This window comes from Callospermophilus lateralis, chromosome 8, assembly GCF_048772815.1.
Source record: "Callospermophilus lateralis isolate mCalLat2 chromosome 8, mCalLat2.hap1, whole genome shotgun sequence".
In the NCBI taxonomy this organism is placed as follows: domain Eukaryota; kingdom Metazoa; phylum Chordata; class Mammalia; order Rodentia; family Sciuridae; genus Callospermophilus; species Callospermophilus lateralis.
The window spans coordinates 57,365,082-57,391,626 of record NC_135312.1 but is presented as its reverse complement, the minus strand read 5'-3'; the positions used below and the strand labels follow the sequence as shown (position 1 = coordinate 57,391,626).

General features: G+C 33.6%; 1 protein-coding gene and 1 non-coding gene across 2 annotated transcripts in view; both read left to right on the top strand.

Moving 5' to 3' along the window:
• Cdkl2 (cyclin dependent kinase like 2) overlaps window positions 1–17,853 on the top strand; it is a 32,439-nt gene extending 14,586 nt beyond the window's left edge. The window contains exons 3-13 of the mRNA XM_076864738.2: window positions 1,874–2,052; window positions 3,254–3,366; window positions 4,641–4,780; window positions 6,644–6,732; window positions 8,765–8,900; window positions 10,084–10,382; window positions 10,957–11,047; window positions 14,271–14,394; window positions 14,627–14,733; window positions 15,894–15,982; window positions 17,782–17,853. Of these exons, the coding sequence (XP_076720853.1) occupies window positions 1,874–2,052; window positions 3,254–3,366; window positions 4,641–4,780; window positions 6,644–6,732; window positions 8,765–8,900; window positions 10,084–10,382; window positions 10,957–11,047; window positions 14,271–14,394; window positions 14,627–14,733; window positions 15,894–15,959 (1,344 nt within the window). The 3' untranslated portion in view covers window positions 15,960–15,982; window positions 17,782–17,853. The remainder of the gene's footprint in view (window positions 1–1,873; window positions 2,053–3,253; window positions 3,367–4,640; window positions 4,781–6,643; window positions 6,733–8,764; window positions 8,901–10,083; window positions 10,383–10,956; window positions 11,048–14,270; window positions 14,395–14,626; window positions 14,734–15,893; window positions 15,983–17,781) is intronic.
• Window positions 12,662–12,763, top strand: LOC143406601 (small nucleolar RNA U13). Its single transcript, XR_013092245.1, has one exon. It is a non-coding gene; the product is annotated as a small nucleolar RNA U13 (small nucleolar RNA).
• Window positions 17,854–26,545: the final 8,692 nt, after the last annotated feature.

The following is a 26,545-nucleotide window of genomic DNA, read 5'->3' as shown; positions in this document are numbered from 1 at the left end:
AAGACATTTATTCTTAAATATGGTATTCATATGAGTCTACATCCATATATGTGAAGAGTTGAATTTAAAAAATTAAAAATATCATTTTAATACTTTGTAAGCCAGGCTGAGTAAATGTATTTAACAACAAATTTAATATTGCTATCAATCTTGATGTTAAGTTGGACCCATATAGCATAAGGCATTATGAAGTGTTTATAGACCCCTAAACAAAATTTTTGCTGAAATTTATTAATTTATTTACATCATACATGGTATTAAGGACCCATATCAGAGCCTGGCCATCCCAGGTTGCAATGATAGCTTTTAGTAAAAATTCTACTCCTATTATCTTGGTTATGCTTGGGTTCTATTGTTGTTACCATAAGTCATAGACTATGAGAATTGGGTGGGAACATAACAATCATGCACTTTGGCCCTCTCATTTGGAGTATGAGGAGGGGAACTCAGAAAGATTGAGTTGTCTATGGCTTTAATGAAAACCTGAGACTAGTGCCGAAGTCTCCCAACTCCTAGTTCAGCTTTTTGTGCTGTAGTACAGTTGATTTGGAACTGCTCCTGTGTCCTTACACTGATACCTAGGATAATAAAAGTTTCTAGCTTATGCAAAATGTTTAACAATGACATATTGCCATTTTGGATCCTGATCTTTTGAAGGGGTCTAAAACAAATACATACATACACACACACACACACACACACACACACACACACACACATTTTTTAAATTCCAAAATATAGTTTACTTACATTAAAAGGATTAAGCCTAATACTTTGTTTTGCTTAGCTATTGAATTAATATTCTCTATCCTACTTTCCTGTTTTTCCTCCCAGGAAATCTTAATCATTGATCTTGTTTTACCCTCTTTCTATTTCTAATTGTCAAATGAAAATCTCTACTTGGGTGCTCAGCATTCCATCCAAAGCTCATATGGCTAAAAGTAAGCTAATCATTCCATTAAAATTTATAGATATTTCTACTTTCAGTAATGGAACTACCATTGCAGATTCTCAGATTTAAATAAAATATCTGAGATTACTCCTAAATTCTATTGATTCTTGATTTTAAGGTATTTCTAAATTATTTATTCTCCTTTGTATTCTTCTGAGCACCAGCCTCATTTAGGCCTTTATCACCTCATATTTGTCCCTTTTCTCTTCTCTCTCCTTCTAGTGGTTCTCTCTGATTTAGCTTGTTTATCACAGGCATCACCTTTAAACAATATATTGGTCACCTCACTTCCATGGGTCCCCAGGACATTGACACAAACTCAAACTTCCCAGGCTGGCCTGTGCTTAGTGTGTGTGTGGGGGGGAAACAAAACATTTTACCACAGTTTCTGTATTTCACTTATTAAAACCTCACTTATTAAACTGAGAGTTAAAGCTCTTAACTTTAGAGGAATGTCCTTTTATGGTAATTTAAGGCTTATTATTTATTGCTTTCCTTGTTACATTCACTTGGATTGCTCTTTTTTTTCTACATTTATCCAGATCATACTCAGTATTAAATGCCTATTATAGAACCTGCCCCTTTCATAAAAATTTTTCTTACCACCCCTAGTCTTCAATGAGAGTTTTTTTAGTTTTGAGATTAGTTATTAGCCAGTTGGTTTGTTGATTAATAATGTATGTATTTTTTTGTGTTTGAGTATTTAAATAAAGTATTTAAATTAAGTATTTAAATAAAACTTCAAGCATGAATGTTTTTTCTTGCCCAGCTAGGTCTCAGTTTCTTAAAAGTCAGTAACAATTTGTATGCATTATTTTCTATTCTTTATAGGGATAAAAATCAGTTTCCCACTCATGGTAGGTGCTCTCCTAAATAATTAATTTTTGTTTACCATATTTTGTCCTCTTCTTTTTGTTTTAGATCATACACAGAGATATAAAGCCAGAGAATATTTTAGTCTCCCAGTCTGGTGTCGTCAAGTTATGTGACTTTGGATTTGCACGGACTTTGGCTGCTCCAGGAGAGGTTTATACTGATTATGTGGCAACTCGCTGGTACAGAGCTCCAGAACTCTTGGTTGGTGATGTCAAGTACGGCAAGTAAGACATCAGTACTGAGAGGGAGCGATTTTAACTTTTTTTTTCTTGATAAAACAAAGTATCTTTACAATATAATAAATGATTCTTCTAACACTGAAAGGAAGGCTTGAGCTGAGGGAAATTAATAAAATGGTTTGTAATCATTTGATACATTTCCTTTAAAAATTCTCATGAGGGCTGGGGTGTGGCTCAGTGGAAGAGCCCTTCCGCAGCATGCCCTAAGCCCTGGGTTCAACTCCCAGCACTGCAAACAAGCAAAATTCCTGTGGAATTGGAGTGGGTTTATTCACTTTAAAGGTGGGGAAATTAAGTTGTAAATAAATGGTCTGCTTTTGGTAATAGGTCAGAAATATGTATATTTATCACTTGTAAAGAGACCAATATTAATTGGGTAAGTCTGACACTGTTGGAAAGAGACAAGGTAGTGAGTGTCTCAATGAGACAAGGGTGGGAGTAAAAATAAATTGAACAAAATGTTCTTAAAACACAAGTGTCTTCAAATCTTCAAAGAAGGGAGAATTATAAGTTTTACTGCTTTGATAGAAATCTTTCTAAAATATTTTTTACTATTCTCTGTTTTTAGAGTTTATTAAATGTCCTTAATATTTTCTTAATTGCTCTAAGTTCACATTTTATAGCCATGCTGCATTTTTTTGGTAACATTTTCTAATTCAGCAATGACCTTAAGAAACATCAAGATAGTTGTTCCTATGTTAAATGAAACTAACATATTATTTAAGTTTTTATGACTGATTTTTAAGATTAAAAAAAAATGCCTCCCCGTTAGCCTTCAGGACCTGCTGTTATTGCATTTGTCTTTAGCAATCATCTTTTTCTGCTGTGTTTTTCTTTTTTCTATGAAACAAAGAATGAAATGACCTTGTTAGAGTTGCATGTAAACAAATAATGAATAGACTGAATGGAAGCCTGAGAACCTTATTAGAACAAAGTACAGGTAATAGTGTTTTGTCTTTTCAGAGGCTTTTTCCCTCTTAGGCCACATGATCAAAGCTTTTGGAAATCTCACTTATTAAAATTGAGAGAGGTCTTAACTTTAGATGAATGTCTTTTTATGGATAGTTTAAGGCTTATTACTATTATTCTCAATATCCAGAATATAAAGTATTAATATGCAGAATAGATTCAGATATAATAAACATATTAGGATGCCAAATTTTACACCACATTGCATTTCTTTCAGGGCTGTTGATGTGTGGGCCATTGGTTGTCTAGTAACTGAAATGTTCATGGGAGAACCACTATTTCCTGGAGATTCTGATATTGATCAGCTATATCATATTATGATGTGTTTAGGTAAGATTATGCATTTGCATTTTAAATTCTAGAAGTTTTTTTTTCCTGTGTGTTTGTATTGGTTTTTAAAGTTGTTTGTATATTAAAGAGGCTATCTATTCTAAGTGAAGGTAGGGCATAAATAGGAAAACATATATCATATATGCAGGTGTGTGTGTGAGTCTCCCTGACCCAGTATGGTTTTGGTTTATCTGACACATGTTCTTAATCAGGCTCACCTCCCTCTCCTGTCAAAAGAGAAGAAAAAGAGCAGAGGTTGTCCATTTTCTGCACTTGTACATTCAGTTAATCACATGTAGAGAGAATACAAATAATTATCATCCCTGGTCAGTAAACATTTGGTGAAATACAGTCAATATTCTCATTCTCAAAATGAGAGACACAGAGACTTTGAAGGTAATCTTGCTTCATCTTTGACCTTTTAAAAATATTTATTTTTTAGTTGTAGTTAGACACAATATCTTTATTTCACTTATTTATTTTTATGTGGTGCTGAGGATTGAACCCAGTGTCTCATATGTGCGAGGCGAGTGCTCTACCGCTGAACCATAACCTCAGTCCCATCTTTGACTTTTGCTGTTAGCACTTTGGATAAAGTTTCAGAGCTAGACAATCAGAGTCTTTCATTTGTTGAAGTATCAATAAATGTTCAGAGATAGAGCTTGGAAGATGAAAATAATGGAAAACACTTGGTAACTATTTGATTTTACGTTTCCAGATGAGAAATTCAATAAGCAATAAATAATTTCTTATGGAAACATAAATATATATGTTTACATGTTAAAGTTGTGAGAAAAGTGAAATGCTCAAATATGACCTTAGATTCAGGTGTAAAATCAGTTTACTAAAAATTAAATTCATAAAGGGAGGGATTGGTTTATTTAGATTAGATTCTGTCTACATGACTATATTTTAGTTGTTTTGGTCAACCCATTATGTTCTGTTTAGAAATAAAATACTGGTACTTATATCTGGGAAGCTATACAATATTCTTTACCTGTGTTCTCACACTTCAGTTCTATTTATAGCAGTTTGTGAATTTTTCTAAATGATGAGTTGAGATAGTGATGTTACTTCCTTGAGTTGACTATGTCAAAGCCACTATAAAGACTGCCATGTGTCATTACAATAATAGCTCTGTTTTTGGTTGATTTTGCATGCTGAGAGAGTCCCAAACTCCTGAAGCTGTGTTCCACGATTTCCTCTCCTCCACATAAGTTGTCCCTTCACCATTTTATGTATAATGACGAGACGTGTGCTGTTTTCACTTCTAGGTAATTTAATTCCAAGACATCAGGAGTTGTTTTATAAAAATCCTGTGTTTGCTGGAGTAAGATTGCCTGAAATCAAGGAAACAGAACCTCTTGAAAGACGCTATCCTAAGCTCTCTGAAGTTGTGATAGATTTAGCAAAGGTAGTCATATTTTTTCTTTTCACTCTCTGACAGGAAATGTATGTATTACGTAGAGTTGGTTCTCTCTTTTGTCTAGTTGATCTTTTGGTCAACAATTTGCTCATAATCTTTTGTTTTTGTACATTAAGGAAGAATTTAAATACTTTGGTGTGTATTAGTGTAGAAACTTCAGATAAAAACCTGAAAATGATACCTGTTTTAAACTCACTAAGAAAACAATTAGTGTTATATAGCATGTTATTTTTTAAGTCTTCAGACAGTCTCATAGCAATTGTAACATTCTCATCAAAAAAACATAAAAAGTTTATATTTTAAGTGGAAATTAGAAGAAAAGTAGAATAAGAAAATAAAAATAAAGTTAGAAAATTAGGAAAAAAATAAAGTGTATAGGGTATAGGATCATATCCTATTCTATTTAGATTCTGGATTTACTGAAACTAACCACTATTGTTGCTTGTATCTAATTGATGAAGAGATTAGGGAGATTTTCACTGTATCAAATTATTTCTAAAAGTTGACTATATACAATTATTAGCTCAAATAGTTCTCATTACTTAGACTCGTTCAGAATATTGTTAAAATAATTTTCTCCAAGTGCTAGGATCCTAGAACATTTCCCCAGGATGTCTTTTTGCTTCCTTTAACTCATTTAAAAAAAAAAGTTTAGTAAGCTTATAACTAATGATAATAAGTTTTTAGAATAGTACGTTTGTACTTTTTACCTAATCTAATAGATTAAGCATTTGTCATTGAGACCAGCTTCATCACCTGTCTGTAAAGAGATTTAAAAGGGAATAAAAGTTAAAATACTGTCCAACATAAATCTCTTGAGTAGAATCATATAATTTTAAAAGGTTTTATTATAGAAAATTTTAAAAATAGAAAAGAAAAAATAGTCATAGAATAAACCCAAACATTCTTTTCATCTAGTTTCAGCAATTACCAACCTTTTTATAATCATGGCTAACCCATCCATACTCAACTTCAACGTTTTTTCCTTCCTTGGAGTATTTTGAAACAAATACCCAACATTATATTATTTCAGTTATATATTAAGCTTATAATTATTTGTAGAACTTAATTACTTAAAGCTACTTACTAAGACCCTTTTATTTTTATTGACATTGAGGGGTTTCAATGTATCACAGTGAAACTTGCATTAAAATAAAATGATTTATGTAAAGCACCTAGTACAATAAGAAGTACAGAGTAGGTCTTTTCCCTCTCCAATCTCAGTAGATCTATTTGAATTTTAAAAATTCACAATAATTCCTTAGTATCACAAAATATGTAATCATTGTCCAAACTTTTAACTGTTATATAATTTTTTTATAGTTTAAATTAGAATCCAAATGAAGGTTATAGATTGCAATAGATTGGTTGATAAGTCTTTTAAGACAATTTATAAGCTTCTTTTATTCTTTCTTTTTTGTTTAAATCTTGCAATTTGTTGAAGCAACTAGGTTGTGTGTCCCATTAACTTTCCCCATGATATGGTTCAGCATATTCCTGTGTCCTTTATTTCTTATAAACTATACTTGATCAGAATCAGGTTATTTTTTTGAAAAGACTACATCCTAGGAATTTGTATATTTTCATCTAATGCTACTGAATATATGGTGCTGTGTGTGTATGTGTGTGTGTATGGTGTGTGTGTATGTGAGTGATATTAGCAACCATTGATAATCATTTTATGGATTTGTGCTTTTTTCTTCATCCTTAGTTAGAGATGTTTAAAATTCATTGGCTATGAATAGGATTTTTCTTTTTTTTTTTTTTTTTTTTTTTTTGTGTGTGTGTTTGGAAATTTAAATGTAGGAAGTTTTCCTTGGATAAGAATTATTTGTGTTCTTAATTTTTTAGAAATGCTTACATGTTGACCCAGACAAAAGGCCTTTCTGTGCTGAGCTGCTACACCATGATTTCTTTCAAATGGATAGATTTGCGGAGAGGTATAGTACTAACCCATGTTTTCCAGGCCTTAATAATCTAGGATTTAAGTAAGGCTTCTGCATAGTCACAGACAGCATTTTCCTTATTTCTGTTGACACCTGTTTTTGCAGGACTAAAGAATCTACCATCCTATCCGAGTTCACCCTTAGTAATAATGCAGTTGTTCAACCTTAGTAATAATGCAGTTCTTAGGGATAGTCTCCTATGCTTACTAAACTGGTGCTTCTAGTTTTCAAGAAGTGTTATTTCATGCCCCCCGCCCCCATTTTCCCTGTGGTGACATCTGCCATTCAGGTCACTGATTTCTATGTTGCTACCAGCTGTGTGATGCCATTATCTTCTGTGCTGATGTAGTTACAAAGGTGCCATCTCCTGTTGCTGTTAAACTCATAGCCACACCAGGTGCTATGATATTGCTGACACTGCTGATGTGCTGGAGATGGTAATGTCAAATCTGTGGGTGTCGTAGCTACTGGCATAGTCTCTAGAGCTACCGTGCCGCTCCAGGTGCTGGCATCAGTGCAGCTGACAGAACAACAAAAAAAAAATAATCAGATGAGTGGCAGTTATATCACCTTATATTTTTGCAAATCTTTTTAATATTTAGCTTAGTAGAAGATAGCCAGATTCTTACGTTTGCTTGCTTTTACATTCAATTAATTGTGCTATATTTTTTGGTTGAAATATATTAAGAAACTCTGGCCTTACACAAATATGTGATTGGAAAAATGGAAGAAAATTTTAACAGCCTTTTTGGATAGTTGTGGGTGTTTTTAAATTTTATACCAAATTCTGATATACTCAAACTTGGCAGTGGTAGTTTCTTAAAGGTTGGTCACTCTGAAATCTGAAACTGTATCAATGAACTTGTTTTTCCTCTGTTGCATTAAAATCTATTTATCTTTCTTATTTTTTTAAGTGGGTCTTTTTAATCATCCTTGCTTTTATAACACCATGCATTAATCATTTGGAAAATATTAATAAATTTCATTGTACAATATAAAAATGTCATATTCCATCTCATTATAAAACTGTTTTGAATCATTGGGAAGCTTTTAAGATCAAAAGTTCAACAGAATTCTAATTTTAATATGAAAGCTTGAGTTTTATTATTGAAATATATTATTCACCATTTTTTTATTTTCTAAAAGAATATGTCTGCCACCTCCCCCAAATTTAACTAACCATCAGTTTTCTGTCATTCTTTCTTTCAAGTAAAAATATTGTTCTATGAAAAAGTTTGTAGTATGTATCTCAAACAATATATAAGTGCTTTTCTTAAAATGATCATTGCGCTTTGGTTCATAATAGATGCTTTATGCATATTACCATTTTGTCAAATAGAATATGAAAAGAGGGTTTAGCTTTTATAAAATTAATACTTTTCACTGCCTTATCAGGGTCATTCTTAAGTAAAACTGTTTTACTGCTTTTTTTTTTTTTAACTGAAAATGCATGACAATGAAGAAAATGACTGCTGGTATAGTTTGGTGCCAGTGTTCTAATTCTTGGCAAGGTGCTGGCAGGTTTTCCCCCCATTGTTTTTATAGCATGCAGACAATATCTTCATATTAAGATAAGAATAGCTTGTATTAGGCATGCTGATGCTCACCTGTAATCCCAGCAACTCAGGAGGCTGAGGCAGGAGGATCACAAGTTCAAAGCCAGCCTAAGCAATTTAGGAAGGCCCTAAGCAACTTACAGGGTCTCAAAATAAAGAATAAAAAGGCTGGGAATGTGGCTCAGTGGCTGAGTGCCCCCTGGGTTCAATCCCAGTATCTAAATAAATAATAAATAAAACAAAACAGAATATCTTGGACTTTGTGAACCTCCTGAATGATACTCAGGGATCCCTACAGATCTATAGACTACCCTTTCTTAACTGTTGATCTAGGCCATCATTTTTCTTATTTTAAATAAAATATTCTAGTCTCACCCTTGATTGAAAATTATCTTGAAAATCAACTGTTTTTCTAGGTTTCTCTGTTTCATACAATTTCATTTTATTGAAGAATGTATTTTTCTTTGTAGATTTTCTCAGGAACTACAATTAAAAATACAGAAAGATGCCAGGAATATTTCTTTATCTAAAAAATCCCAAAACAGAAAGAAGGAAAAGGAAAAAGATGATTCCTTAGGTGAAGAAAGAAAAATGCTGGTGGTACAGGTAAATGTCTATGTTTTAAATTTAATTTTGTGGGAGGAAATGAAGCTTTTAGAAGTTTTCTGAGTGGTGAACAAGTTCTTAACTGTTAGCCTATTTGGTAAAAATGTATCTTTCCTACAGATATTGCCAAAACAAACTTAGTATGTTTTTAATGCCAATGTATACCAGGAAACTATAATAATGCTTGTCAGGAAATTAAAGTTGTTAACATAAAATTATGTTGGTGGAGTCTAGGTTGGTGGAGTCTAGTCTGGTGGAGCTACAGCAGAAGGAGAAATCTCTTGTATAGGTTTCAGATATTATAGCATTTTTAACTCTGGGTTTCTTGGAGGCTAGAGGTCTGCTAAGCCTAGTAATACATTCCAAGAGTTTTACCTAAGAGTCATGAGGATGTTAGGTCAGATACAGAGGTTGAAAGTAAATGGCTCAAAAGACAGCTCAAGATAATTTTGACTCATGACCTGCATTCCATCTTTCCATAATCATAATGTTGTAGTCATCCAAATTCAAATAGTCTGCAGGATCTTTAATATAGATGTGGCTTCTTCCAAGAAATTCAGTTCCATACGCTCATCTAAGAACACCTAGACACATGCTTGTATGTGTCCACCCACACAGGGAGAGCAAACATACATACATATAGGGAGCAAACACACACACACACACACATACACACACACACCACTCTTTCTCCTTAAATGATGTGAGAAAAAAATATTGTTTTAGAATTTTATATAAATTGGAGCATTATAAAATTGAAATTTAAATATTTAAATTTGCTTTTCTGGCTAAGGTACTCAGGATCTGTTCTTAATAAGGTAATTTGAATTCACTACCCTCAAAGTCAGGGAGCATAGAGGTGAGAAAAGTAGCTTTCTTAATTCCTCTTTCACTTTTTTTTCCCCACTGAAATTCATATACACCATATACAGATACCATATGCACACATATCCAAATATATTATTAATTAGTGTTACATTTTGGTTCTTTTTGTATTTTCACAATAAATATGTGAATAAGAATGTGGGTTTCATTTTTAATTCTATAGGTAGATTAAAGATAATGGTCACAAAAAGGTGATACCTGTAAAATTCTGCTTGAGGCAACAAGTAAGTACTACATAAGAAGAGGTAATTTTCTTTCTTTTCAGATCACTAACCTTAATATTTTTATTCATGCTTAGGATACCAATGCTGATCCCAAAGTTAAGAATTCTAAGGTATTTAAAATAAAAGGATCAAAAATCGATGGAGAGAAAGTTGAAAAAGGCAATAGATGTTCAAATGCCAGGTATCTCCATGAAAATAGGATAAGCCACATCAAAACAGTGCCTTCCACAAGCCTCAGAGACTGCAGCAATGTCAGCGTGAACCACACAAGGAATCCAAGCACAGCAATCCCCCCACTTACACACAATATTTCAGCAGTTGCTCCTGGTGTTAATTCTGGAATGGGAACTATCTCAGGTGTACAGAGTTACAGGTATGAATTAGGAAAGTAAGACTAAAAAAATTGCTAAGAGATCTATTTGCAAATGATAATGTTTATTGATTCATTCACATTGTTTTACTCGTAGAATTATAGATGCTATTTATACTTGTTAGGTTGTTGTTGCAAAACTTTTTGACTTGTATGATGAAAATTATTAGGATTTGTAACCAAAATTCACTTGAGTCCTAAGGAAGTAGAATTGTATGATTTAAGGTGAAGAGAATTTACAACTATTTAGACTATAATATGAAAGAATGTTATTGTAATAAGAGATTTGTTTTGGTGGTCTGCTGCTGCATAGTTTGTCTATTGGCACTTCGTGGTAAAAGGAAGCACCTTTTGGGAATTTTGCTAAAAGAAAAGTAAATTTTGCTAAAAGGTAGGTGTTGAGGCTGTGAGGAAGGCATGAGTCAAGTGATAAATTATAGAATGCTTCACTAGATTTATATGTAATATATATTTGAAGATAGGCATCAAATTCTGATTAAACTGCGTAACACTTGGTGCTGTGACATTTGGTTTTGTGCTTGAAAATAATAATTATTGATTTTAATTTTTTTTGCAGAGTGGATGAGAAAACTAAGAAGTATTGCATTCCATTTGTTAAACCAAATAAACATTCTCCATCAGGAATTTATAATATTAATGTGACATCAGTAAGTAAACTGTTCCCAGTCGAAGAAGAGCAAGCACTAGTCAGTTCTAGACTTGAAAAATATTCAGTATGACAATTAAGATTTGAGAATTGTATTTAGAATCATAAAGTGAAACCTTAATTATGCAAAAATTGTCTTGTCATAGTCATGATGTAGAATTCTAAAATTTAAATAAGTCTGGAAGATGTTGTTATAATGCCATTTGCTTGTTTATGGAAGCATAGTAAATTTTCTTAATGCTTGTCAATCAGTTCTTTTTTTTTAGAATAAATGAAAAGAGAAATTATCTCATTATCTTACCCGCACCAGATTTCTGGTGAAAGTATTTTTTTATTCATTTAACAAATATTTCTTGATCATCTATTTTATATAAGACACCGGAATTAAGTCAGTCTCTCTCCATGGAACTTTTGGTCTAGAAAATCAGCAAACTAAAAACATGCTATCAGATTTTAGTATTCAAAGCATGACTAAGGTTCAGAGATACCACAGGAGGGAGCATTATTATTCTCAACATAACCTCCAGAATGCTGCTTTTATAAACTATGTCAAATCATCATCATTCTTCTGTTCAAAATCCTTCATTGACTTCTCTTTTCTGAGTAAATGCCAAAGTCCTTAAGGGGCCATCAAGTTCCTGCATGATGAAAGCCCCCTGCCCTTTTAATCCTACCTCTATTTCCTTTCTTTTTATCAATCTGTTCTGACCATGCTGATTTCCTTGTTATTCCTGAAATATGGCCATGTGTTCTTCTGGGCTTTTACACTTACATTTAGAGCTCTGTTCCTCCAGATAACTCACTATGTGTACTTTTTCTCCTCTTTAGTACACATAAAACCTTATCGTGAGTTCTTCTTTAATATTGTGACTCATTTCTTCTCATTACCCTCTATCTCTTCTCCTTCCTTAGTTTTTTTTCATTACCTATATCTGCATCCTCTATATGCTCATTTTTATGTATAGTCTGTCTCCTCAAAAATACAATGTATAAGCTTCCATGTCAGTAATTTGTGATGTTTTCTTCACTTCTATACTCCATTACTGAGAATAATGTTTAGCCCAGTAAGGCTGCTTAAGAGGGGCTAGGAGTATAGCTCAGTTGTAGAGTTTGTGCTTAGCATGCATAAGGCCTTGGATTAGAACCCCAGAAAAAGAGAGGGGTGGGACTTAAGAAATGTGGAGAATAAGTAAATTCTTTTTACACAGAAAGAGAGGTATGGATATATTTCCCAAACAGTATTTTTTCCACTAATTTCTCTACTCATTATCCTCAGAGATGAAAAATACAGTCTTTTCATCTCTCTCATGATTTGAACATTGCTGTTTTTCTTTTAATTATTCTTAGTTTATTACTTCTGTGCTCATGACATTTTATTTTTTGATAATACCCTACTGATTTCTTTTATTTTTTAATCCTGGTCTGTTCTGGAAGATTATTTCAATCAGCAAGCCTTTTTAAAAGTAGCTAGCTCAATACTGTTTTTTAAGAATTGATATCAACTGCTTTCAGGCATTGCATATTCAATGCTGGCTAATAATTTTAGACCTTATTTTTATTTATTCTTCTTTGGAAAAGATAATCGAGAAAGCGGGTAAAGATTGGTGGAGAAAAGATCCTTCGGTTCGTAAGCGTGATGATTGGGGGGTCCTGCTCTTGTGTGAGAGGTGCCTCCCTCTAAACCTTGTTATGACATCATCACATTACCCATCTGACGTGAAAAAAAAATGGTGGAGAAAAGACCCACTGGAGTCTTTCCTTAATGAAAATTAATGCAGACAGAACTAAATCTAGACTTTCTTCAGTTTCTGCATTAAAGATCTGTACTTTCCCCACTCTTTATGCCCTAATTCTGGGATGTGAATAAATATACAAACATTTATTATTATGTGTTTTTTTTTTTTTGTCATGCTTTAAATGTGTAAATCTGGTAATTTGAACTCACTTTTTGATTTTATTTTTTGTACTCAAAGAATCTTCATGGCTTAATGTCATTATGTGTACATTTGTTGTGTGTGTATTTCATCATATATGTATATATAAATACCCACATACATATATGTGATTTTGTCATATATGTTTTTTGTCAAGTCACATAATTTCTATGTGCCATTTATTTTGAAGATGTTGAAAAGAATGAAGTTTCTGCAATTCTTAAATGAAAAAGTTTATAAAAATATCAAATTTATAAAATTGAAGAATTGAAGTGACACTACTATTTCTCACTTTGGATGTTTTCTGACTTTATCAACTATGAAGTAATAAAAATAAAAAAGACAAGGAAAATAACTGAGTTACAGTTTTTTACTAAATAAACTATATTTCCTGGGAAGATAGTATCATGCTAACCCTAAGGAGCAAGACAAGACCAAATACAGAAAACAAGTAACAAGATTATATTGAGAAAGAAAGAATCAATCTTGGAGGAGATGTGATTATGCTACTGGAATTGAAGGTTCTGCTCACCACTCAACCAAAATTCAGGAATCACAAATTGGTGGAAGAAAATAGATTTATTCAAAGCCATTCCTGAGGAAGTTAGAGGAGACTTTTCTGTCTCAATCTCCAACTTGAGAGTGCTCAGGGATGCAAACAACTTTTATGAGAGAAAAAGTGGGTATAGTAAGATAAAAGGCAGGAAATACACCTATGTGGATTTAGCTATGCTGTGCTTGCTAGAGAATTATGTCAAAATTCCAGTGTCCTTGGCACCCATTTAATCTAGGGACTAGTTTTTCAGTTTCCATTTTTATCATGAGGAAGTTAAGATGGAAAAAAACTTTTTTTAAAATCAGGAAATGAAAATAATTTAGAGCTTTTAATTTCAAGGGAGCTCTATTATAATACATGTAATGGCAACTATTTGCTGAAAAGCCCAAGTGTTATTAGGTCTGACCTCAGTAGCCTGAAAGACCAGAGTATTGATTTTCATCTTCTATCCTTTTACTCTTGGCAGGACTTATATCGAAGGTTGGCACGGGGAAAAGGAGAAATGTAGAACAATCAGGTTATCCACTTGTTAACAATTTTAATAAATTTGGTAAAGAGGAGGTTTAGAATAATTGAGTGAAATGGTTTCCTATGTTATTAATATCCTTAAAGTTTTTTATTCTGGCTCTTTAAATCTATAAACATTAGGATACAAATATAGTCGTTACAAAAGAAAGAAAGTCTAGTTTACCCTGAAGCTAATTTATTTCTGTTAATAATTCTGACCAAATTAGGTCTCTAGTGAAAAAAACCTCCTTCAGGCAAATAAGAAAAGAAGGGAATATTCTAAGACAGACGTCCGTTTGCCTGAACTGAACTATAATCATCTCCCTGAACTAAGAGCCTTGGAAGGAATAGGTATGTTTATGATGCTTTTAATTTTTTCAGCCCTTTTGTGTACATTGTAAAATGTGTAGTAAATAAACTAACAGAATATTAGAAATAATTTATGGTAACTTTACATATTTTAAGTAATTAAACACATATACTCATTTATGTGTAATAAATACATATTGAGGGACAGATGTAGAATATGAAAAACTAAAAAAATGTATATTTTTTCATTGTGTTTATGGTTGTTTTTATCTAGCTCGAAATTCTAGACTAATAAAGAAAGAGAACAAAATTCTTTCAGAATCTCGGATTCCGTCTCTGGCTGCTATTGACCTGCATACTCCCAGTGTTGCTTTACATCAGGTATTGAAATATTCTTTGTAAATTAGAGAAACTTGGGTATCTTACATATTTACTATATTTTAAGGAAAATTTGTCTTAAGAATTGGGCAGGTTTTCTGTTGATCTATAAGATTTTGCTTGCTAAAGCTCATTTTATATGTCATTGCAGTTAGTATCTTATTGCATAAATATTTATATATAAACTTCCTAACTGGTAGTAATCATTTTTTTAGGTTAAAAATGTGTGTCAGTGAGTGTGTGTGTGTGTGTATGTGTGTGTGTGTGTGTGTGTGTGTGTGTATAGCCTAGGTATGTTCTTTGTATAACAATAGGCTTTGTGGGAATTTGTAGTATTTTACTGCATTAACCCTAAAGTTAAAACCTCATTTTGAAAGAGTAAAACTCTGAAATCATTTCTTAATCTCTCAAAATGAATTGTCTACTTGACATTTTTTTTTCCTAAGATCATCCTTTTACCTAATTTAAACGTTTTCTATTCCATATAATCTTCCACTTCTAGAATTTCTTTTAGTTCCTTAGAATATGTATGTTTCTGCTCCTTTCCTTCTGAGAGTCTAATGACAAAACATAGATTAGACCTTTTGATGTTTTCTCATAGGTTCCTGAGACTCTGTTAACTTTTCCCTAATCTTTTTTCTTTCTACAGATTGTACAGTTTCTTTTACCTCTCTTTGTGTTCTGTGACATTTTACTTTGTTATCTCTGTCTCACTATTAAGTCCATTCAGTTAGATTTTAAAAATTTCAGATAGTATATATCTTAATCCTAAAATAACCACTTGATTATTTTTAATAGCTTTTATTTCTGTGCTAAGAATTCCTGACCCTTCATTCATTTCAAGTATATTTTCCTTTACTTAATATAACACAGTTATAATGGTTGCTTTGAAGTCTTAATATGATGATTTCAAATGGTTTTTATTTTTGTTTTATAGTAAGTTTTGTAATAAATAGCACACAATGACAGATTAGAAGTATCTTTTAATGTATGTATAAACTAAAGGCCAAAATGTCCTCTGACTTCATTCTTTCCCATGCAAGCAACTTGAGCTATGAATAGTTAATTCTAAGCATCTGATATTTAAACAGCCAGAATTGGTACTTTGGAGGAGTGAGACATTTACAATTACTGAGAAACTCTAAAGATTGATTATTTTATAGGTATCAGGATCTCCCCTATCAGATGATTCAGAGGCCGACTTGCCTCGGATGGAACACCAGCATTGAGAATTATTTTAGTTCAGAAGCGGGTAAGTCTGATTTCTCATACTTAAAGCTGTGTCACTTTAAAAAAAAAAAAAAATACCTGTGGCGCTGGGGATTGTGTTAGGCAAGCGCTCTACCACTGAGCCAGTCCCTGTGTCACCTTTAATGAGAAATATTTTGTGGTTTTCTGAAGAAAATTTTCAGCCAAAACATTCTCTGGTTATTGATTTCATAAGAACTCCTGCCAGGGAAGTTGTGCCACTTAGAAAATCAAAAGCATTTGTCTATAAAGTAAAATTTTTTAAATAGATCTTATATCTCTTGATCTTGAACTAATCTGAATTTTATTAGTTATAATAATGTGAATTCAGGGTGACAAGTACTGAAGAAGGTTATATACTTATCTTATTTTTCAGTATTTTGTTCTGTGGGCTTGTCAAGCAAGATAAATTAAACAATGACTTGGTATTCTCTTTCCCAATAAAGAGGGATCAGCTGTATACCAAATGATTACTTTAAAGTGTTTTTGTACTAAAAAAAATTTAAACCTGTTGGAATGATAATTTGCTAGATGACTTTAAGCAAGTCATTCAATGTTTAATATCTCATTAACTCTGTAAAATACGATATTGTAATAAAATGCCAGGTTCCCTTAAATTTTATTATTGGAATTCATCTGTTAATCTCCACAAAGCATTTTGAATATCTGTGATATCAAAGATCACTTTCCTGTGAAGTGAAAAAAGCTTAAATTTTAATTCTTCATTTGCACAAGCCCTTCCTAGACCCAGGGAAAGGGCTTTGCAATGTAGTGGCACCCCCATTCTCCACACACACAAAAAAAAATTTAACTGGGCTTCTGCAGAAATCTTCACTATGACTGATTTTAAGACTGTCAGCAAATGAGTCTCTACAAAAGAGTTCAATGTAGATAAATTTCCTATTTTCATGTTGCCCTATTTTACTTGGCCGCTAGCCTGGAAGAAATCAGCATTCCAGATGCTAGACACCCCCTTACTAGTTTTTCACAAATGTATCCAGTATAGTAGTTTGTAGAAATGTGTAAACAAGGCCTCTGCCCTTGAGCTGGAGCTTCACAGAGATGTCTACATTTCTAATATAAGAGAAATTACCTTTTGAACAACCTACAATAAAAATTAATTAAAAAAAAAAAAAAGAGAAATTACCAATTGGGCTTCATGGTAACAGCTGGCAGAGGGAGGAAAGAGAGGGGAGAAGAAGTTCTCCCCTTCTCAGGTTTTGTCTTTGAAGGGTTAACTTGCCCAGAACAGTGAAAGAAAAAGCTGCTTTTATGTGAACTTCTGCAGCCTGAACTTCTGAGTTCCTCCCCTTACATGCTGGTTATAAAACTCTGAAACTACCTGAACTCGTGGTTCAGGGGATTGATTGCTTATAGTAAAAGCTGTCCCCTCTGAACCTGGCTGCAGCCAAATAAAACTGTTTCCTGCTAACTTTGGTGCCTTGCCTCATCTGTCCCTACAACAGCAATGCATTTATTTGAGTTGGTTCATGTGAATTGTGAACAACTAATTCATGTAAACTGTATAAACTTTAGGCTCTACAAATCTTACATCTCTTTTGTCAAAATCAGTCATTGTTTGCATAAAAGAAGATAATGTGCTACACAAGATAGTTTAGATTGATAGTTATTCTAAAGAATGTTTTAAAAATCTTCTTTTTAATACATATAATCTAGGTTTTCTTAGATTACATAGTACCCACCAATGTTATCAATGTATACATTTTGAGAAAGCGAGTGAGACAAATTAATTTCTAGAAATATTTAATATAAAATATTTGGTGGAATATTCTGTGCTTTTAGATGCTGCTATAGCACTTGAGATGACATCTCCTTGCAACTAGAATGCTAATATCCTAAGAGGAGAGATTCGTGGTATTCATTGTTTCCTTCTGAACTTCCTGCATTTTCTAAGAAAGTTGCTTTGCAGAGGAAGGAAAGACAAAGACATCCTTCAAATGTTTCAAAGGAAGATTGAACAAGTTCACCTTCCCAACTGTTATCCTGTTACTTTTTCAGTCTGTTGATGCTTGCTATTTCAAGATACAGACAATGAAAGAATAGTAATATGGTTCTTGTTACATGAATGTGAATTTGCTATTAGTAGATTGTGTATTTAAATTACTAAGATTAAAAGTGATTAAAAATGAAGGCGAGAGACATTATAAAAGGTCTTGTTATTCATGCATTTAACCTTGTGTGATCTGTATAAATGTTTACAGTTGAAGAAAATGAAAACAACTCTAGGATCAGTAAAAGAAAATGTTTTGTTTACTTTACCTATAAAAACACTTGAAAATCTTGTTTTTAGGCATTAAGGTGATATGTAACTGCTGTCCAGGAGTGATATATATCATTGGTTTCTGTGATTGTTGTTAATATTCAGTGTATTGTGGGAATCTGGCCTTTCTGCTGATCTAAGAACTACGTTAATATAAATCTAACAGAGAAACTTTTTATTTCTAATGACTCAGTACAGCTGTGGCATTGGTAGTCCTCTGCGTTGTAAAATTTTGGTGCTAATGTTCCTGTTTGAAGGAACATGATTGGAACAAGAGGAAAAGGAGAATAGAGTACTGAACCTTAAAGTTGAATACTGCACCTCTCACTAGAAAGAGTTACACATACAAAATAGGTGATGGGAAGCAGGGTTACCTATTAATCAGGCTGATCACTTTTGTCTAGGCCAATTGCTGTTGAATCATTACTGAAGAGACTGTAGGGAGGGAATGTCTGTTATTACGGACTCCACTCTTGTCCACTGATATTTTGAGGGTGATATTAGAACCCAGAGAAGTTTCTGTGCCTCAAATGCTTAGGCCTTCCCAAAGCTTTTCTCCAAGGTACACCATCATTTACCCACATTCCACACATTTTGCACAGGTCTGCAACATTTTAGGTGGGAGGGTTAGACCAATTGAGCTCCAAATTCTTGTTTCTAGGATTCCAGTCATGCTCTACATTTATCATTTTTAAAGAACAGTTGTTAAGGAGACCAGGATTTGAGTAGAATTTTTGCCTTAGCCAATTAAAAGTGGGTTGTTTTTCCCTAAAAGCCTTTGACTAGAATTAATCCAAGAATTTAACTAATTTTTTCTTTATTTCTCCAAGGAACTTAATTGAACTTCTGGCCTTAGATACTTGGGCCTCAAAAGACTAGGACATTCAAGAGGAAGCAAAATAAATTATTCCAACATATAAGTCTATAGGTGATGATTAAATTGATATTTGGTTTTGATTTAAAAGCTTTATTTTTAACCTTTTACCTGGTATTTGACTAGATTAGTATGGCTAAAATGCTGAAAAAAATTAGAATATCAGCATTAATGATCTTTATATTAATATATTATTTTATTTTTACTTTGAAAAATATTGCCAACAGACTCTACAATCTAGAAAGAAGACAATACTTAAAGTCAATCCTCAACAACAGCTTATTTCAATCCTATGTTTATGTAAAGAGAAGTGTGAAAATATTAGCTCAATTTCTGAGGGTCTAAGTCATTTACCTTCTAATTCTGTACTCTTCTTAGGTATCTTTTGCCTATTTAAATATCTGTGAAAAAACTGAGAATCATTTATACTCAAGTCTTTCTTGAAACTTGAGGATCATATATGATTAGAACCTTGGCAGAACTATTAAAAAAGATTTTTCAAACTAGGGCTGTAGATACTAAACCAAAATAATCTTTGTTTTCAGTTTGTGGTTATTTACTCTCCCTTTACAAGGATATGATTTAGTTACACACTAATATGAACTATGTATATGTACTAGTGGGGGACAATGGGTTTGGTGTGTATGTGTATGTTTTAAAATAAATAAATATTATCTAACTAAGCTCCATAGGTGGTTTTAATTTATATTTATTTAATTAAGATACTAAAAATTATATATATACACACACACACACACACACACACACACACACCCCCAGACCCCACTGTATGGTATTTAATAAATAAGTTTGAAATAATGTTAATTTGTTTTTTTGTTGTTGAAAATTTGAATATAGGGGCAACCAGTTAATTAACTGTATAGCTGGTGATATAAATAGCACAGTGATAAAATAATAAATAAAGACTACCTGGCAAAAGTATGACAGACCCAGGTTAAGAACCCAGTTCTTCTGATCAAAAATTCCCTGATTGTTTGGGATGCCTGACTTCCTGTTTAAATGGGGATATGGTAATGAGCCCAAAAATAAATATAAAGAATAAAAATCCATCCTTGCCAACAGTTTTGACCACCTTGACAGAAACAAATCCTTCTTTCTCATTAAGAATTTTAACTTAAAAAAAAAAGTATTATATAAGTGATATCATACTACATGTATTATTTTGGAACTTGCTTTTAAATTCTACATTTTTTTGAGATCTGTTTATGCTGATACATAGGATAAATTTAGTTCATTCTTACCTACTAAGCATGTGAATAAAGCACCTTTTATGTACCCATAAAAAAATAAAAATAAATGGGGATATGGAAGATGTTTTTTTTTTTTTTTCTTATTTTTTGGTTCACTTATCTTAGTTGTGCTATAATATAAGGCTACATGTATACTCAACTGTGAGTCAGACTAGACTGAAAAATATGGTTGACTTGTTTTTTAATCACCCTGTGTATAAGCAAACCACTGGCAGGAAATTAGAGAACCACCAAAGGACCGCTTCTAACCTTGTAGGCTAGTCTTGGATGAACTGGACTAAAAGAATTTTTCTTTATTGTTTTGTGTTAAGTATGTTTACATTAGGAAGGAGCCCCTAACACTCTATTTTTATAAAACTTATCTTATTATATTGTTTTCTAAAGGGACCTATTTTTTTTCTCTTGATGGCATCAAAACATGAAATAACTTGAAAATGCAATTAACAGACAGCTTATCTGCTTCTTAACATGCACTTCTGAGAGGTATTTTGCCACAAATATTGACCTCATCACATGTGTATAACTTGTGATTTAGAGCTTTATGTTTATTGATATTTGTGGATGGCTGACAGTGAATATATTATACACTGAGAAATTTTCTTTTCCCTCTTTTTTTTTTGTACCAGGGATTGAACCCAGGGGTGCTTAACCACTGAGCCACATCCCAAGCCCTTTTTATTTTTTTTATTTTACTGGCTTTGAACTTGCAATCCTCCTGCCTCAGCCTCCTGAGTCACTGGGATTACAGATGTGCACCACTGCACTGGCAGAGAAATTTTCTTTAAAATAAAAACTCTGCTCAGGAGGCTGCAACAGGATGATTGAAAGTTCAAAACCAGCCTTAGCAATTTATCAATGCCTTAAGCAACTTAGCGAGACTCTGTCTCAAAAAATACAAAGAGCTGGGGATATGGCTTTAAGTGCCCCTGGGTTCAATTCCTGGAAACAAAAACAAAAACAAAACTATCAAGAAAATATCATTTTATTTTGTTTGCAGTGAAAATTAATTTTCCCCACTATATAACCTTATTAAATTATTTCATTCTTTACTTTAGCCTGCAGGATCATTTCCTGTAGGAGCAAGGAAGGAAGGTGTCAACAGTAAAATTTTGGAAAATGTTTTGTCAGGTAACATGAATTAATATAAGAAAGAATCAGGGAAATTAAAGTGACATCTCAATTCAGCATGTTTTCTTGTCCTTAGACTAGGGTGGTAGCAAGAGCAATACCTAATGTCTCTAGCCCTCACTAAGTTTTCAATGTTTCTAAAGATTAGGAACAACAAATTATTTACCTATTTCTATTCCACATAATCTAGTACAATGATTTCTATGTGATAATAGTATTAATACCCATGAAAGTAGGAATATTGTTCAGATTTTATAGGCAAGATAATTGACTTTGAAGGTTTAAAGAATTTAATGTCATTTGACAAATAAAAAAGCTATGAGAGTTTGTTGGCATAAATATATAGTCATGATTACTTGGATCTGGAATTAATTTTAAAAACGAAACATTTATTTAGATAATATAAACATTAGGAGCTTAGATTACTGGAGCTCCATGCTTCGTCACTGATTCTAAAGGAGAATGAAGAGTTTCCTCACCCATCAAACAAAACTTCACTCATAGATTGGAGCCTGAAGCAAATCTCTGTATGGGTTGGGGTGGGGGTTCAGTGAGGATGGTATGCACTGAGGGGCTCCTGTTAAGTACCCTTGCCTGAATTAAGGGGAGTGAAAGGAAAAGGGATTATGCTGATTGGCTGGCAGCCTATCCATGGACCCACATGACTTTTGTAGAGCAATAGGGGCACAGAATGGACGCTGGAGAAGTCATCACAGGGCTCACCAGAGATGGACTTTTTAAAGCTGCAGAAGGTATGATTCATTTTAGATTTTGATTGATTCTGCCAAATTTCCCCCTTAAAAGGCTGTACCAATTTATATTCTCGCCAATATCTAAGAAAATCTATTTTCTTACATTAGCTCTTATTTATAATTTTCATTTTGGCCTGTTTGATGGGTGAAAATTCATGATCTTGCTTTTTACATTTTCTTGAATACTATTAAGGTTAAAAGTATTTTTTTCTTTTTATGTATTTATTGGTTATTTGAATTCCTTCTTCTATGAATAAAAGATAGGAAAGATCTTTGAAAAAAGCAAAGTAGATTTTTGCTTATGTTTTGGAGATTTTGCTCTGTGCATGTTTTTCCTATCCCTGAAAACCTACCCCTAAGGGCAAGTGCCAGGTTCAAATAATACTATTCATATATGTTGCATATGAATATTTATTTACATATGTGTAATATGATTATATTACAAATATTTGTGGATAAAAACTTATTTTATATTAGTAAATGTGTGAAGAATTTATTTTTGCATGTCTACAGCCTGAAGAATCTATTTTTAATTATACTTGTCTTAAGGAAGGTGGTCAGGTCCCACTTGTTCTGTTGGGTCTTGGGAGGAAATAGGCCAGTGAGAAATAAGCACTTTTCCTAGTGTAGAGGGATGAAGGAGGAGCCAGTTCTACTTGAACAGACAATAATTATTTAGGGAAAGTTATCAAAGAACTGAGCTCTGGAGTTGCAGCAGTTAGTCTTTCATATATTCCACTACTCTTTGGGCTCTGCTGGGACTGCCCAGTGCTGCCATGCCATAATCCAGGAGGGGGCAGTAAAGACCCAGTCACTGTAAAGCACATCCATCTCAAGGGAAAAATGATAAATCATGGAATGAATTTCACCTAAGGGTTATCTGTTCCTTTTTGTCCATGTGTCAACAATAGTTTTCCTTCTCCATTATTAAGGGTGCAGTAATTAAGGGGTGATTAATGGTTTGAACCATTAGGAGTGGTCAGGGAAAACCGTAGTAGATAGGCCATTTGGTGGTAATCACCAGAGTGGTGCTCCCTAGTGGACATTGTTAATCCTTCTGGTAGCCCAGGCTCATAGGGATTTATAAAGCATTTAAGGAGCAGAAGAAGCCCAGTGCACTTGACCTCCTCAAGAGCTTCTATGCATATGTCAGGACTCTCCTAATGTCAGCAGGTAGCCGGTGACACAACTCAGCAACACAGAGTCAGTGGCTGGTAGGAGCCTGGGAGTGCTAGGAATGAGCTGCAGGCTTCACTGAGAATCCTGAGTAAAAGACAAAGAGGATGAAGAATTATAAAAGCAAATTTGCCTCACGAAATGAAACTGGAAAGATGATTAAAGACAGAGTGGCAAGAAGGCTGATCAGTCCACTTTTAAGATACCAGTCTTATAAGAGCTTTGAACAACTTTGGAATTAACTGGAAACATGGTTTTCCAGTGTGATATCTAAGTAAGTGGCAAAATGTACATCAATCCCCACAATGAATGGAACTTTGAAAATTAGTCCACACGGGCATTAGCTTGCTTTGTTGATTTTGTTAGTTTGCATGGTGCAGCCTGAGATTTATTTCTAACCTTGGTAGCACTTGGCTAATACACGTAACTCAGCCATCAATACCCTGAAATTCTCAATTTGAAAATTTCCCTATTTTTAAGGGAAATTTAATTAAATTAATCCATCTACGTTGTGTCTAAAATTTAAGCCCTCAATGTAGCTGTTAATATACTGATTTGAAAAACAAAAATAAGAAAACTGAAGACGGACTATAGAAAAGAAGAAATATTTTACCAATATGGTTATAGAAGAACTTTAAAAATATTCTGAACAAACTTTCATTGTTAAGACTGTATGAAATCTACCTCTATCCTAAGTGATCTAATTCTGAGTGAAGGAAATTGTGAAAGATATTTCCAAAGAAATGAGTTATTATGTGCAGAACATGTAATAAACCTACCATTTAGAACATAAGCCAGGAAGAAGACAAATTTTGTTGGCAGAGTACGGTTTTTTTTTTTTTTGGTGCCTGGTGAACTGATATTTGAAGAATAAAAGCACTATCTTACATAATTAGTTCTTCCAGAAAACTGTGGCCCTCCCGTCAATGCTGGGAATTAAATAGGACCTCATGCGTGCTAGGCAAGCATTTTACCACTGAATTACATCCCAGCCAAAACTGAACTTGAACTAGCCTTTAAGGAGAGATTTTACAAAGATAATAGGACGCATATTTAAAAAAACAAACAAGTTATGAAACTGATAATGAAAGTCTGAAAATTACAAAATTAAGTGGCAATTAAATAAAGGATTCTCTGCTTACCATTAAAATCTATCTTCCAACAAACTGCTAAAGGAAACTGTATCTTCATTAAAACAGAACTTTTTGTTTTGGAATTCTTGAAAGGTGGTTGAAAGAATGTACCTACCAGTGGCCAGTAACTCTTTTATTTGGGAGGGATGTGTGTACTTATTTTTCTCTCAACAGAAGTTCTTTTTTTTTTCTGGGAGAAGACTTTCAAATCTTGAGACTTCCCCTGATATGTGTGAATTGATTTGGAAGGAAATAGAGTTTAATATCAGGGAAGTTTAGAAATTTATTTATTTAACAAATACTTTTTGCATCCCTACTATGTGCAGACATTGTTCTAAGTTCTGGGTATAAAGGAGTAAACAAAATAGACAAAAACCACTGCAAATGAACAAGGTAACTAGGAATATGTTTCGATATTTGAATATCAATCATGCTAGGATAAAAACAAAGCCAGGAGCAGGGAATGGAAGGGAGCCTGTGTCTGCACATCTCCATTGGGTGTTCAGGACACCAAGAGGTGGCATATTATGAATACTCTGAAGGAAGTGAGGGAGGGAATCATGTGTATATCTGCAAAGGCATAGGCCCTGAGGAAGAAGTGTGCTTGGTTTGTTGGAGGAACACCAAGGAGGACGGTATATCTGAAGTGAAATGAGAGAAGAAGAAAATGACAGGAGATGAGGTTGGAGAGGAAAGAGGTGAGAATGGGAAGAAAGTGTGAAGTGGGGTTGTGCAGGCCACCCACATCTGTGTCAAAAACTTCTGGATGTAATTGTTTGAGATGGTCCCTTGTATATAAATCATTTATAGTAAAGGTTGCCATCTAATCCATGCTTACCCTAAATGTCTAATGTTGAAATTGAGAAAAGATATTTTCTGTTTAGAATGTGTGTTTTTCTGTTTTTGTGGTTCTCTGATAGCCAACAAAATTAAAACTTAAAAAATTTCTAGTTCATCAATTCAAGATGGAGGATTAAAGAAAGGTTGCATTCCTAGTTGTTCTGTTACCAGTGCTGGCACAAAGTGACTGAGCTGGATATAAAATTCACAGATCAGCACAGCCTTTATTCGGTTGTGCACATGCATTGGGTGGACCCACTTTCCTGATGGAAAATGAGCCATTGGCCAAAGGAGGAATCTGTGCTTATATATATTACACTGAGAGGTGACTTAATTATTGACAGAGTATATCAATTTGGGCACACAGGAAACAGGTTTGTGAGAATTTGATATTTCTTTTTACTGGGCTATGTTTTTACTTGGGAAGAATGGAAGGTCTGGGGTCAGTGTTCAGTGCTTATCTTTTTCCCTTCAGGGTCCCATTTTACTATCACTCGGAAAGGATTTATTTGGGGGAGGATCAATGAATGCTTTGGCTTCTTTCCAGAGACTGCCATTCTATGCTTGATGGATATCTCCTTCCCAGGGATTGTTTTGTCGCTGGATGATGTTTGCTTCCTTCCCAGGGATTGTCCTGTCACTGGGAAAGGATGTATTGGAAAGGATCGATGTTATCAATGTGTTGCCTTCTTCCTCACTCCCTCTTCTCAGGCCACGTTATTTTGGGGTTTATCATTTTCTACATCTTACAACCAGCAAGAGTCATGATCAGCGCACCTGGGAGGGGCAAGAGTGCCATTTAAGTTGTATGGTGCTCCTCCTTTTAAAGGTACATAAGGAGAAGTCGATAAGCTCCTCTTGACTGGGTTTTGATATTTCATTTGTCCCAGATGGGCAGGGGCTAGATTATGGATTATATGCAGTCACTTTTGGCAAGATAGAGACATATACACTGAGAAATAGGAACTGTCTTATATTATTTCTGGGCCTGTTAAAATGGTTGTCCTCATGGTTGCCCTCTTGTTAACCTTTACTGTCCCTTCCCTACTCTCCACTGCTTAGCCTTTTCTATCTCAATACGGCTCAGGTTTTAAGCATTGGGAGTACTGATT